This window comes from Populus trichocarpa, chromosome 16 (assembly GCF_000002775.5).
Source record: "Populus trichocarpa isolate Nisqually-1 chromosome 16, P.trichocarpa_v4.1, whole genome shotgun sequence".
Taxonomy (NCBI): Eukaryota; Viridiplantae; Streptophyta; class Magnoliopsida; order Malpighiales; family Salicaceae; genus Populus; species Populus trichocarpa.
This window is the reverse complement of record NC_037300.2, coordinates 12,996,565-13,010,414: the sequence shown is the minus strand read 5'-3', so window position 1 is coordinate 13,010,414 and position 13,850 is coordinate 12,996,565. Positions and strand designations below refer to the sequence as shown.

The following is a 13,850-nucleotide window of genomic DNA, read 5'->3' as shown; positions in this document are numbered from 1 at the left end:
TTGATAAAAATGAAAACTTCAAAACTAAAAAAAAAATTATTTTGAAAGCATATAAATTTTTTTATAAAGATTATTTTGAGAAACTTCAAAACTTAAAAAAGGTACATCAATGAAAATGATATAAAATTTATCGTGCACTAAATCATTCTTCAAAATCTAAAAAGATACACCAATGAAAAATCTCCATTGTTTTCAATCAAATCAATGAAGACTACTTTGTTTACTTTTCCACCCGACTAAGTATTTTTGTCAATATAAACTGCTTTATTTCTCTTATTTGTTTATTAAAAAAGATAAAGAGTTTCTTTACTAAAAAAACATGGCATCACCTGTGTGTTTCTTAACCATACGGATGCTTTTCCTCGTTTTGCTATCTTTGTTTCATCTTAGAGCATGTTATTCTTCTTCTTCCATGCAACCTCTATGCCATGAGGATGAGAGTTATGCCTTGTTGCAGCTAAAGGAAAGCCTTGCCATTAATGAGTCCGCCTCTTCTGATCCTTCTGCTTATCCCAAGGTTGCATCATGGAGAGTTGATGGAGAAAGCGGTGATTGCTGCTCTTGGGATGGTGTTGAATGCGATGGGGACTCTGGTCATGTGATTGGCCTTGACCTCAGTAGCAGCTGTCTTCATGGCTCCATCAACTCTAATAGCAGCCTCTTCCACCTTGTTCAGCTCAGAAGGCTGAATCTTTCTGGCAACGACTTCAACAACTCCAAAATGCCATCTGAGATTCGGAATCTCTCAAGGCTGTTTGATCTAAATCTCTCATATTCTAACTTTTCTGGTCAGATTCCAGCGGAGATCTTAGAGCTTTCAAAGTTGGTTTCCCTTGATCTGCGATGGAATTCTTTGAAGCTCCGAAAGCCTGGTCTGCAACATTTAGTTGAAGCATTAACCAACTTGGAGGTGCTCCATCTCAGTGGAGTGAGCATATCAGCCGAGGTACCTCAAATCATGGCAAACTTGTCCTCTTTGTCATCTCTATTTCTCAGCTATTGTGGATTGCAAGGAGAGTTCCCCATGGGAATATTCCAATTACCCAACCTTCGCTTTCTCAGAATCCGGTATAATCCATATCTCACTGGATATTTGCCGGAATTTCAGTCGGGCAGCCAACTTGAAATATTGTACCTTACAGGAACAAGTTTCTCTGGCAAGCTACCGGCGTCCATTCGGAACCACAAATCAATGAAAGAACTTGACGTGGCAGAATGTTATTTTTCAGGGGTGATACCATCTTCACTTGGTAATCTTACAAAACTAAACTATCTAGACCTTTCTGATAACTTTTTCTCTGGGAAAATCCCTCCTTCTTTCGTCAACCTTCTTCAACTTACTAACCTGTCGCTTTCTTTCAACAATTTCACATCTGGTACCTTAGATTGGCTTGGTAATCTAACCAAACTCAATCGTGTAGACTTGCGAGGCACCGATTCATATGGTGACATTCCATCATCTCTTAGAAACTTGACTCAGCTCACCTTCTTGGCGCTTAATGAAAATAAATTAACTGGTCAAATTCCATCCTGGATAGGAAACCATACCCAATTAATCTTACTGGGCCTTGGTGCCAACAAACTGCACGGTCCGATTCCTGAGTCTATTTATAGGCTTCAAAATCTTGGAGTACTTAACCTAGAACATAATCTCTTTAGTGGTACTTTGGAATTGAACTTTCCTCTTAAGTTCAGAAACCTTTTTTCACTCCAATTATCTTATAACAATCTGTCTCTGCTTAAGAGCAACAATACTATCATTCCTCTGCCAAAACTCAAAATCTTGACGTTAAGTGGGTGCAATCTAGGTGAATTTCCCAGTTTCTTGCGTGATCAGAACCATTTGGGGATTTTAGATCTTGCCGATAACAAACTGGAGGGACGCATACCCAAATGGTTTATGAACATGAGTACAACAACCCTCGAGGATCTATATCTGGCTCGCAACCTTCTGACTGGATTTGATCAATCCTTTGATGTTCTTCCATGGAACAATCTACGCTCACTGCAACTTCATTCGAACAAGCTTCAAGGATCCCTTCCAATTCCACCACCAGAAATCTATGCCTATGGAGTCCAGAACAACAAATTGACTGGAGAAATCCCAATAGTTATTTGCAATCTGATTTCGCTCTCTGTCCTTGATTTGTCAAATAACAATTTGAGCGGCAAACTTACGCACTGCTTGGGCAACATAAGCAGCACTGCTTCAGTTCTGAATCTCCACAACAATAGTTTCAGTGGTGATATTCCCGACACATTCACAAGTGGCTGCTCATTGAAGGTCATTGATTTCAGTGAAAACAAATTGGAGTGGAAGATACCAAAATCATTAGCCAATTGCACCAAGCTAGAGATTCTTAATCTTGAACAAAATAAGATAAATGATGTCTTTCCTTCTTGGTTGGGTATGCTTCCTGATTTGAGGGTTCTCATTTTGAGATCTAATGGGCTACATGGTGTGATTGGGAAACCTGAAACCAACGTTGAATTTCGGAGGTTGCAGATTGTTGACCTCTCCAACAACAGTTTTAAGGGTAAGTTGCCACTTGAATATCTCCGAAATTGGACTGCCATGAAAAATGTCCGTAATGAGCACTTGATTTACATGCAAGTAGGCATAAGTTATCAAATATTTGGTGATTCAATGACAATTCCATATCAATTCTCAATGACAATAACAAACAAAGGTGTGATGAGATTATATGAGAAGATCCAAGATAGTCTCAGTGCTATCGATCTCTCAAGCAATGGTTTTGAAGGAGGAATTCCAGAGGTCCTCGGAGATCTCAAAGAACTTCATTTGCTCAATCTCTCCAACAACTTTCTCAGTGGTGGCATCCCTCCATCGTTGTCCAACTTGAAAGAGCTTGAAGCTTTGGACCTTTCTCAGAACAAACTCTCGGGAGAGATTCCAGTTAAACTTGCACAGCTCACCTTCCTCGAGGTCTTTAATGTGTCTCACAATTTTCTATCTGGTCCGATACCACGAGGAAACCAATTCGGAACATTTGAAAACACTTCATTTGATGCGAATCCAGGATTGTGTGGGGAGCCGTTGTCAAAAGAATGTGGAAATGATGAGGACTCGCTGCCAGCAGCTAAAGAAGATGAGGGCTCGGGATATCCACTTGAATTTGGTTGGAAGGTGGTGGTTGTAGGGTATGCAAGTGGAGTGGTAAATGGAGTGATTATTGGATGTGTTATGAACACAAGGAAGTATGAATGGGTGGTGAAGAATTATTTTGCGAGGCGGCAAAACAAAGGTCAAAATTTGAAGACTCGCCTGCATAGAAGTTGATTTCTAATTGTTAAGGTCTTTTCTAGTTTGTCAATCATAATCATAGTAAGATTGTAATTTTTTTTCCTTATCTTCTCTTTCTTAATTTTCACTTGTAAGGATAAGAGTGATTTTCTCTATACTAAAAATAAGATGGTACGTTGAATATTAGTATTCTAGAGTACAAATAACAAGAATAGTAGTTTTACTAATTTCTTCTCAATAGAAAAAGAAATTAATATCAGAATAATCTATATATTAATTAAAATTATATTTAATAATTTATTTGGTAACTAACATTTCCTTTTCCTTTTATAAATGGTGGATACAGACAAATCGGGATAGAAGTTTGGCAAGTGTCTTTCCCTTTTTACGTTATTGGCAGCTATATTGTAAACTTTTATAACTTAAAGAAGAAATATTTGAAGACTGTCTTCTATGTCTTTTTCATTATCTTTGTGTGCATGTACAGAGGGTTTAAATACGTGATAATACTAACTGATTTCCTACATATGTGCATGTATATCTGATAGTTTGAATTTTAAACAATAGATACAATCTTGTTTGATTTCAAACTTTGAATATTGGATAGCTACGATCCTGCAGATTTGGTGGTTGTTGCAGCATACTCTTTCTCTTTGACTTGTTCTTCTACACGCCCCTGAAATCGAAAGGGTAGGGACCGAACCCTGAGATTGTCTCGCAAAGTATGAAATCTGACAGATGGAAGCGGTTTTGTGAGAGCATCGGCATACTGATCTTTAGAGGAAATGAAGCGAACAATAAGTTGCCCACGCATAACTTGGTCACGAACATAATGAAAATCAATTTCAATATGCTTTGTGCGAGCATGAAATATGGGATTACTTGTTAAGTAAGTAGCCCCTATGTTGTCGCACCATAGAATAGGAGAATGCACAGATGGAACACCAAGATCATTGAGTACTGACTTAATCCATTGAAGCTCTGCTGCTGCATTGGCGAGGGCTTTGTATTCGGATTCTGTACTGCTGTGAGCAACGGTTTGTTGTTGCTTGCAGCTCTATAAAATAAGATTATTGCCCAAGTATACACAATAGGCGCCAACTGAACGTCTGTCATCAGGATCGGACGCCCAATCTGCATCACTAAATGTTTGTAAAGTAACATTTGCAGCAGGCTGAATGAGTAAAGAATGAGAAATTGTGTGCTTCAAATAACGCAATATGCGCTTGACGGCCGCCCAATGCATATCCATAGGATTATGCATAAACTTGCTAACTTTATGAATGGCAAACGCAATGTCTGGCCGAGTAAATGAAAGATATTGAAGCCCTCCAACGATACTTCGGTATAAAGAAGGATCATGGAAAGTAATACCAGTAAATTTTGATAATGGCAGCGAGGTTGACATTGGAGTAAGACAAGGTTTGGCTTTGTCCATTTTGCTGCGCATTAAGAGGTCTAGAATATAACGTCGTTGTGATAGATACAGACCATCATCAGTGCGAATAGCTTCAATGTTTAGAAAGTAGCTTAGTTCACCCATATCCTTGACTGCAAAGTCACCCTGCAACAATGTGATCACTTGGTTTATGGAACCAATATCACTGCCAGTTATGATTATGTCATCGACATAAATCAAAAAATAAAGAAGAATGGAATTGTGATGATAAACAAAGAGGGAGTGATCAGCTTGACTTCCAAGAAAACCAATAGATTTGAGCTTATCTGTCAAACGTGAAAACCATGCTCGTGGTGCTTGACGAAGACCATAGAGAGATTTTTCCAGCTTGCAAACATGATTTGGAAACTGAGAGTGAGAAAAACCGGGAGGTTGAGCCATGTAAACATCTTCATGCAGGTGACCATGTAAAAAAGCATTCTGAATATCAATTTGGCGAAGAGGCCAGCCACGTGAAACAGCTAATGAGAGAACCAACCTCACTGTGGTTGGCTTTACCACAGGACTAAATGTCTCGCTGAAATCAACACCTTCTTTTTGATGGAATCCTTTGGCTACAAGTCTTGCTTTAAATCTGTCAATATCACCATTAGCCTTCCTTTTGATCCTGTATACCCATTTACATCCAACTAGATTAGCAGTAGGTGATTTGGGAACTAAATTCCAAGTCCCATTCTGTAGTAAAGCATCAAACTCGGTGTTCATAGCAGTGCGCCAGTATGGATATTTAACAGCCTCTGTGTAACAAGTTGGTTCTGTGTCTGGTGTTTGGATTGCAGATAGAAGAGCTTTAGGAATGGGATATTTGACGTGGAAATCAGGTGGCAACTTCGGTTTATGGATGTTGTTTTTGCTTCTTGTAGTCATTGGGTGCAAATTTTGTAGGGGTGGAGCAGAGGCAGAGGGTAAAGGAATATGGGGTGGAGGATCAGTATGTGGAGGCTCAGTGATAGTGAGTGCGGGAGAGATCAAATGAACACCATGATCAGTTTGAGGACCAGATGGAGAAGCCACATGCAGAGTGCTTGATGCAGTAGATTGAGGAGTGGCACCTGTAGAAAAAGAGTAACCTGCAGAACACAAATTGAGATTGGATGGTAGGGTAACAGAAGGAGTTGGTGATGTAGGACTGAGAGAGTTTGGTGCAGTGTATGGGAAGAGATTTTCATCAAAGACAACATGACGGGAAACAAAAATTCTGCCTGTGGAAACATCTAGACATTTGTAACCTCGATGACCAATACTATACCCAATAAAAATGCAGTTTCGGGATCGAAAATCAAGTTTGTGATGATTATATGGACGTAAATAGGGCCAGCATGCACAACCAAAGGTGCGTAAAAAATTATAATCAGGCTTTTGATGATGAACCATTTCATATGGAGATTTATGATTTAAGATTGGAGTTGGAAGTCGATTTATAATAAAAGTTACGGTTAAGAACGCATCTTCCCAGAACTTTTGAGGCAATTTGGAGTGAGCAAGCAAGGCGAGTCCAATTTCAACGATTTGCCTATGACGCCTTTCAATGGCACCAGCCTGTTGATGGGTATAGGGACAGGTTATACGATGGTTGATGCCTTGATTGTGTAGATATCTATTTAAGCTACGGTATTCTCCCCCCCAGTCACTTTGAAAGGCTTTAATTTTGCTGCCAAACTGGCGTTCAACAGCAGTTTGGAAGCTGAGAAAGGTTTGATATGCGTCAGATTTGAGTTTTAAGGGAAAAAGCCATAAAAATTTAGTAGCATCATCCAAAAAACTGATATAATAGCGTGCACCAGAGGTCGATAATGTAGAAGCTGGCCCCCAAACATCCGAATATATTAATTCTAAAGGTTGTGAAACAGCAACATGCATTTTGATAAAAGGCATAGCATGGCTCTTGGCCAGCTGACAATCAGAACAGATGGGGCGATTTTTATTTGAAATTGGTAAAGAAATAGCTTGATGAATAACAGGAAAGGAAGCATGTCCAAGACGACGATGCCAGATTTGGGAAGACACACGAACACTGGAGAAAGCCTGCGGCTGAAGATGAGCTAAAGAAGCTGAGAAGTTGTATAGGCCATTACTGAGGGGGCCGCGATGTAGGGTATTCCCCGAGTAGTCCTTCACAATGAAGAAAGAGGCATGAAATTCAAAGAAAACGTTATTATCTAGACAAAAACGGTGGACAGATAACAAATTTTTTTGAATATCAGGAACAAGTAGAATTTGATTAAGAGTAAATGATTTAGATGGAGAAGATAATGTAGAAGTGCCACTGCGCACAATTTTCAGACCTGCACCATTAGCCACCTGAACATGATCTTGTGTATCATGGTTGGCATGAGAAAACTGAATATTGTTTACGTCATTGGTGAGATGATGAGTTGCCCCTGTGTCGGGATGCCATTCTTTATCTGGTTGCAGATAGTGGGCAGCAAGGAGAGCCTGTGGCTGGTTCTTGGAATGAGGTGGAGCCTGATAAGATAAATCAAAGCGATGATAGCATTTGCGAGCACTGTGACCTGGTTTGAGGCATACCTGACATATAAGGGATGATGAGTGGGTGGAATCATGAAAGTGAGAACGGCCGCCGCGGCCCCGACTACGATAGTGACCGCGATAACGATTTGAGTGTTGAACGGTGCCAGGTTGGCGATGGAATATCTGGGGTGAGGTGGTGACCAGGTTGGCTGAAGGAAGAAGTGGTTGATTATTATGATTGATCCGTGATTCACATATGAGAAGCAGATAAAAGAGTTCCTCCAAACTGACAGGATCACGCCGTGAGGAAATGGTGGAGGCCAGGGAATCATATTCCTGACCAAGTCCAGCAAGAATATAAGTGATGATATCATCATTTGGGAGAGGTTGTCCAGCAAGGGCAAGTTCATCAGCCATGCGTTTGACAGAGAGGAAAAATTCATTAGCTGTCATGGCGCCTTTCTTAGCATTTGCTAATTGAGTTCGAATCTGGATTACTTTAGCACGAGAAAGGGAGGAGAAATTGTTTTCAAGTGCAAGCCATACCTCACGTGAGGTGGTGTAGGACATGACTTGAGTGAGTACATCTTCAGTTAGGGAGGAGTTGATGGTGGCTAGGATTAAGGAATCCTGACGAAGCCACTAGTGATAGAGAGGATTAGGAATTGTTTGACTTGTACCTGTGGTAGAGTCAGAGATGTTGAGCTCTTTTGATGGAATAGAGATTGTGCCATCAAGATAGCCATAAAGATCATGACCACGAAAATATGGCACAGCTTGAGCTTTCCACACAGGGTAGTTAGAGGAGTGTAGTTTAATAGTCATAGTGAATGGAAGATTGGAAAGGGTTGGGACAGTTGGAGGGGTAGTGGAATTTGAGGATGATGAAGATGCCATTTAGATTTTAGAGAAGAGAAGACGTTTGTCTTTGTAGGGGCTCTGATACCACGTAAACTTTTATAACTTAAAGAAGAAATATTTGAAGACTGTCTTCTATGTCTTTTTCATTATCTTTGTGTGCATGTACAGAGGGTTTAAATACGTGATAATACTAACTGATTTCCTACATATGTGCATGTATATCTGATAGTTTGAATTTTAAACAATAGATACAATCTTGTTTGATTTCAAACTTTGAATATTGGATAGCTACGATCCTGCAGATTTGGTGGTTGTTGCAGCATACTCTTTCTCTTTGACTTGTTCTTCTACATATATTAATGGCAGCAGCATAGAGAGAATTTTGTCAGCAAAACTATATATATATATAGGGAGAGGGAGAAGGTGCCTGCTTTGATCATCTCCACAAACGTAAGCCTTGAAGGAGTTACAACTCCTCCATCCTCACCCGAAGCAACCTCTGAAGTTGCCAAGGTTATCAATAAACATGAGAAAGTAAGTTTAAATAAAAAAACTTACTCAATCCAAACGTTTAATTAAATAAATTAAGAACTATATATATTGATAAATAAATAAATAAGTTATTAATAATAACTGAAAATAAAATTAAAAAAATAAAAAATAAATATAGATCAACATATTTAATCTTGCAAGACAGAATATTTACTCTATTGTGTTTGATAAATCTTATTTATTCAAATATTTTTTATTTAATCAAACTATAATAGAAATAGACACGCATTAAATTGATTGAATAAAATAAAAATAAAAAAAATTATGCAAGGTTATACATATCAAAAATATTATCTGGAAAAAAAAAATTTACTTTACAAAGTAAGTTCATCTAAACAAAAGATAAAAAAAAATATATAAATGATACGTGGGCGATGGCAAACGACGTGTCGCCTGAAAGCCTAAATTATGGTCACCACTATAATGGCTAGAAAATCGGGGTAACACCTCTTTTGTCTAAAAAAGCCCCATTTTCAAGACATTTCAACCCCAAATCACCTCACTAACACTCTTGAAACACCTACAAACCTATTTTATCAACTTAAAATCTCAAAAAAGAGTTCAAAAATATGAAATCAAACCAGGTTAGATTTATCTTCCTCGACTTAGATCTTTTTTTTAAGCAACATTGTGGGTCTAAACAACTATTATCAAGCCTCTCTCATCTCATGTAACTCATAGATATCAAAAAATTTTATTTTGGCGGCTAGAAATGACTTGAATAATGACTTTATCTCTCATCACCAAAATTCAACGACTCTTCTCTCTCCTTTTTCTAACCAGAAATTGAAAAATAATACAAATAAATTTGTATACCAAAATTGATTTTGTTTAATTTTAAGGGATGTAAATTGTGAAACTTGCGTTATTTTTAACTTTTACAAACTTAAGTGTATTTTTCACATAATCCCTGACACGCCTATGTTTGGTGCCTTTTTAATTTCGATTTCTATTCTTTCAATTCCACTCGTGCTTAAGAAATCGAAATCAAGTGGTCTTCAATTAAGATCAAATCACCCAAAATAAAACTTTAAGGATCAAAATGAATTATCAAAAAATACTCAGTACTATCCATAGTGTTTTGTATGTGTATGAACAGTGTCGGTTCCAGTACTCAACCCAACGTTTTAGTTTTTTTATCTAATGTTCTTCGTATTTTTAATCATAGTATTTAACTGTTGTGGGTTATCATTTTTTTCTCTTTGAGGTTCTTTCAAGACATCAAGAATTTGGACCGTCTGAAAAATTTATCTGGCAGGTATGTTAGTTTTACTGATCACCTAAAATAAATATTTGTCTTCTTCTCTAAAGTTGTTGTGTATATTTATTCTTTTCTTCTGTTTATTGTTTTTATAGTGGAAATATTAACGTGTGGCCTCATAGAGTTCTTAAAATATTTAGGTTAGATCAGACTTGATTTCTTGGTTGGACCTTGGTCTAAGTTTTTATTTTATGAACCTAACATCACTTGATGAAGAATCCACGGTTATTTAAAGATCGAGAATAAGAAATATAATAACAAAGAAAAAGAATAAACTAAGAACAGAAAATAGAAAAAAAAATAATTTACCATTAATTCATATTTTACAGGAAAACTCAATTCATATCAACACTCACCCTCGAGACGAGCCGGTGCATATATATCATTCATGTAAAACTTAACAAGCAAGTCACTAAAGATTTGACTAGCAACAACCATGGTTAGAATATTTGATGTTTGAATACTCTTAATAGTGGTAAACCATTAGGAATATCTTCGGGAAAGATATCATCAAATTCTTGCAACAAAGAAATAGCCACACTAGAAACAACATAATCAAGATCGTTAGTATTAAAATAAGCCTTCTTATGCACAAGTACAATAATTGGCTTGTTAGTATAAAAAAAAGAATATTTAATCTCACCCTTTATTGTATAAAAATATGGTTGTTTCTTTAATTTTTCCATACAGTTCGTACTTCACACATTTATTTTCTTCTCTTCTCTTTTCTTACCTCCACTCTCGACCAAATTCATTAAGTTTTAATTAGTGGACGAATCTAAGTTTCTTCTCTCACCATGTTTCTTACTTAAGTTTTCACTCTCTTTGGCCTCACTTTCTCTTCTCAACTTTATTTGATCATCATACACTTGCGTTGGAGATAAAAGTATATGGGTAATGGTTTTACTATCTCTTATAATTTTGTGCCTATTTATAAAGCTATCGTGGATGGGCTTCCTGTCAAACTGTCATAGATACCCCCAAAAATAGATGATTAGCATGCATAGGAATCACATCATATAGCATCTAATTAGTACATCTCCCAACAACAAAAAAATCAAGACCTACTTAGTTACTTTCACTTCACCATATTCATTCAGCTATTGTATTTTATAAGGTCTATAATGCTTTATAATACTCAAATTCAACATCCTAACAAGAGTAGTATTAGCTATATTGGCACAACTGCCTCCATCAATTATCATACTACATACCTTGTTTTGGATGTGACATCGTGTATGGAAGATGTTCTCTCTTTGCTTATCAACTTCTTCTTTAACTTGCATAGTAAGCACACACCTTATAATCAAGGCCTCCCTCTCAACCGAGTATGCAATCTCAACATCACTATAATCCTCCAAAGGCGGCACCTCATCATCATCAGATCTATCACTTCTAGACTCTATCTTCTTATGATCTTTCAAAATCATAACTTTTTTTTTTGGACATTGAGAATCAATGTGTTTAACCCCTAAGAATCTAAAATATTTTATATCATGATTACGAGTAGGTTGAGTTTTAGGTTTACCTTTAGCATCTATAGGAGTCTTTTTTCTGCCTTAGATGGTTCAACCTTAGCATTCACAAAAGTCTTATACAGGGAAACCCCCTCTCTCTTCACATTCAGCCTATAGGAAGATGAAGCTGAATTGAACTGTGGTTATGAGCTACCCCTCCTTTTAATTTGTCTATCCACCTTCATTATCATATGAACCATGTCCTCCGACTCCATATAATATTGTAACTCTACTACATTAGCAATATCCATATCCTACCCTTTAAGAAACCTAGTTATAGTGACCTCCCTATTATGTACTACATTAGCTCGAATCATCATTATCTCTATTTTTTATGGTAATCTTCCACAAACTTGGAATCCTAACTTAAACCTTATAGTTTTTGATAAAGTTTCATGTGATAATGATTAGGAATAAATCGTTTCTCATTAAAGCCTTCATATCATCTCAAATATCAATAGATCTCTCTTTATTCCTCCTCCTAGAAGTCACAATCTAATCCCAATAAATAATCATGTAATCAACAAATTCAATCACCATAAATTTCATTTTTTTTCTACTCAGAATAACTATAGAAATAAAAAAAAAAAACTAATACATCTTCTTTTCTCACTCTAAATAAGCCTTGAGATTGTTTTTACCTTGAAAACTAAGAATTTTCAGTTTAATAGAATCCACATCACCATCCTTATCGTCACAGTTTCCATAGTTTCCAAAATCCCTTATATGGCTAAATTGACCCCTATGTCTAAATTCATCATCCCTTCAGCCTTGGCTATCAAAAATCATCCTCATGACCTACGATCTCATGCTCAAAATCACCATCTCCCACAACATCATCCCCATCCTCAAAATCATCCAAGTTATGGTTTGCATGTCGATCAAGTCTCCTATCATGGTTACTCATCTGATCAACCCTATTTATGTATCCATTATTATTGTTGTCTCGCCTTTTTACCCTATCAAACCTCTTTTGCACATTAGTAACCATCAAGTTAAACCTCTCTAACATCTTTGCTAGACCTTAAATCTGAAGTTTCAGGTTGTTATTCTCCGTAAAAGGTGGTGTATCTCTCTTTTCTTCAGACATTTTGAATATGTAAAAAGGTTGTAAGTATAAAAAATATCCTCACACCTCTTATGTTTCATATAAATTATAGGTTTTTCACTATAATATTTTTGCTACATCTTTTTTCTCTCATCTCACCTTGTTTTTGGCTCTTACAAAACCGAAATTAACACAACCAAAGAGAACAGCTTAGTAGCACAATTCAAATAAATATAATTGACCCAAGAAGCAAGAAATATATGGAAATAAGCAAAGACAAGACTACAATTACAATTTCATGAGTAACAAGCGAATTTAAATGAGATATGAATGTTTTTTAAGACATGAAAAAAAATCAAAAGTAGATATTATGAAAATGACTTAATTGACACCCAAATATCCCAAAAAAATACTTTAGTATACTGCACAAATCAATTTCAACAATAGCAAAGCAAGTTTCAATAGTTGATACAAATCAAACATGTTTTATGCAAACTAAACTTGAATCTGGAATCTCAACCAAATGATGTCCAATTGATTTCAAATTTTATTATGGTGCCATTAGACTCTAAATAGTCAGAATATAAATTTTCAAATAATTTCATTGTGGTTTTATCCAATTTCACTTTTTGTAATATTTCTACAAGAATATCAATAATGTCTTTGTTTAATTGACTTTCTTTTTTCTTAGTTTTTTTTGTTATTGATATATGTAAAGACACTAACAAAACAAAATGACACTTTTTTTTTTGTAAGTGTAGTTGTTGCCACAATTCAAAAGGAATAGATGAAGACTGGAAATAATGAGTTTCAACACGTAAAATGATATAATCTGATAAGAGGAGTCAAGCTCTTATACCAATTAATTCAAACCTCGTAATTACATGTTTACGCAACCAACATGCAAGAAAGACAAATCCCGAAAAGCTAAAGAGTCAGGTTTGATAGGAATGTAACACAGAGATTACTTGAATCAAAACACTAATATTATTGCAATGAACCCCGACCCAATGAATATCAATTTATGAATGGAAAGTATAAGGAAAACACTATAAAGATAGTTATTCTTCGATAAGTTAAATAGATTCTTTAAATAACCAAAAAATACAAGAATATCTCTCACACACAAGCAATATTATTCTGAAATCAAAATCTATAAAAAAATCAAATAAAAACTAAATAACTCTGTTTATAATAGGTAAAAAGACTTTCTAAACAAGTCTGGAAAAATAATAAAAGAATACTATTCTAAATAGAAAAAAAAATTATAAATCAATTAGAAAAATAATGCAATTCCCTCACGATATTTTCTGGATTTTATTTCAAGACCTTCTCAATAGTCGATGGACTTTAAATTTTAACCGTATATAAAATAAAACCTTTGAAAATTTCTAGTAAATTTTCAACTCAATCTA

The 13,850-nt window shown here is 36.0% G+C and overlaps 1 protein-coding gene across 1 annotated transcript; it reads left to right on the top strand.

Moving 5' to 3' along the window:
- The first annotated feature begins 242 nt into the window (after window positions 1-242).
- Window positions 243-3,337, top strand: LOC7460402 (receptor-like protein 7). The gene has a single exon (XM_002323587.3). It carries the CDS (start codon window positions 320-322, stop codon window positions 3,299-3,301), a length of 2,982 nt encoding a protein of 993 aa, XP_002323623.1. The 5' UTR covers window positions 243-319; the 3' UTR covers window positions 3,302-3,337.
- The last annotated feature ends 10,513 nt before the right edge of the window (window positions 3,338-13,850 follow it).

Excerpts from the sequence above, each read along its gene's own strand:
- LOC7460402 (XM_002323587.3), top strand. The coding sequence starts at position 320 with ATGGCATCACCTGTGTGTTTCTTAACCATACGGATGCTTTTCCTCGTT.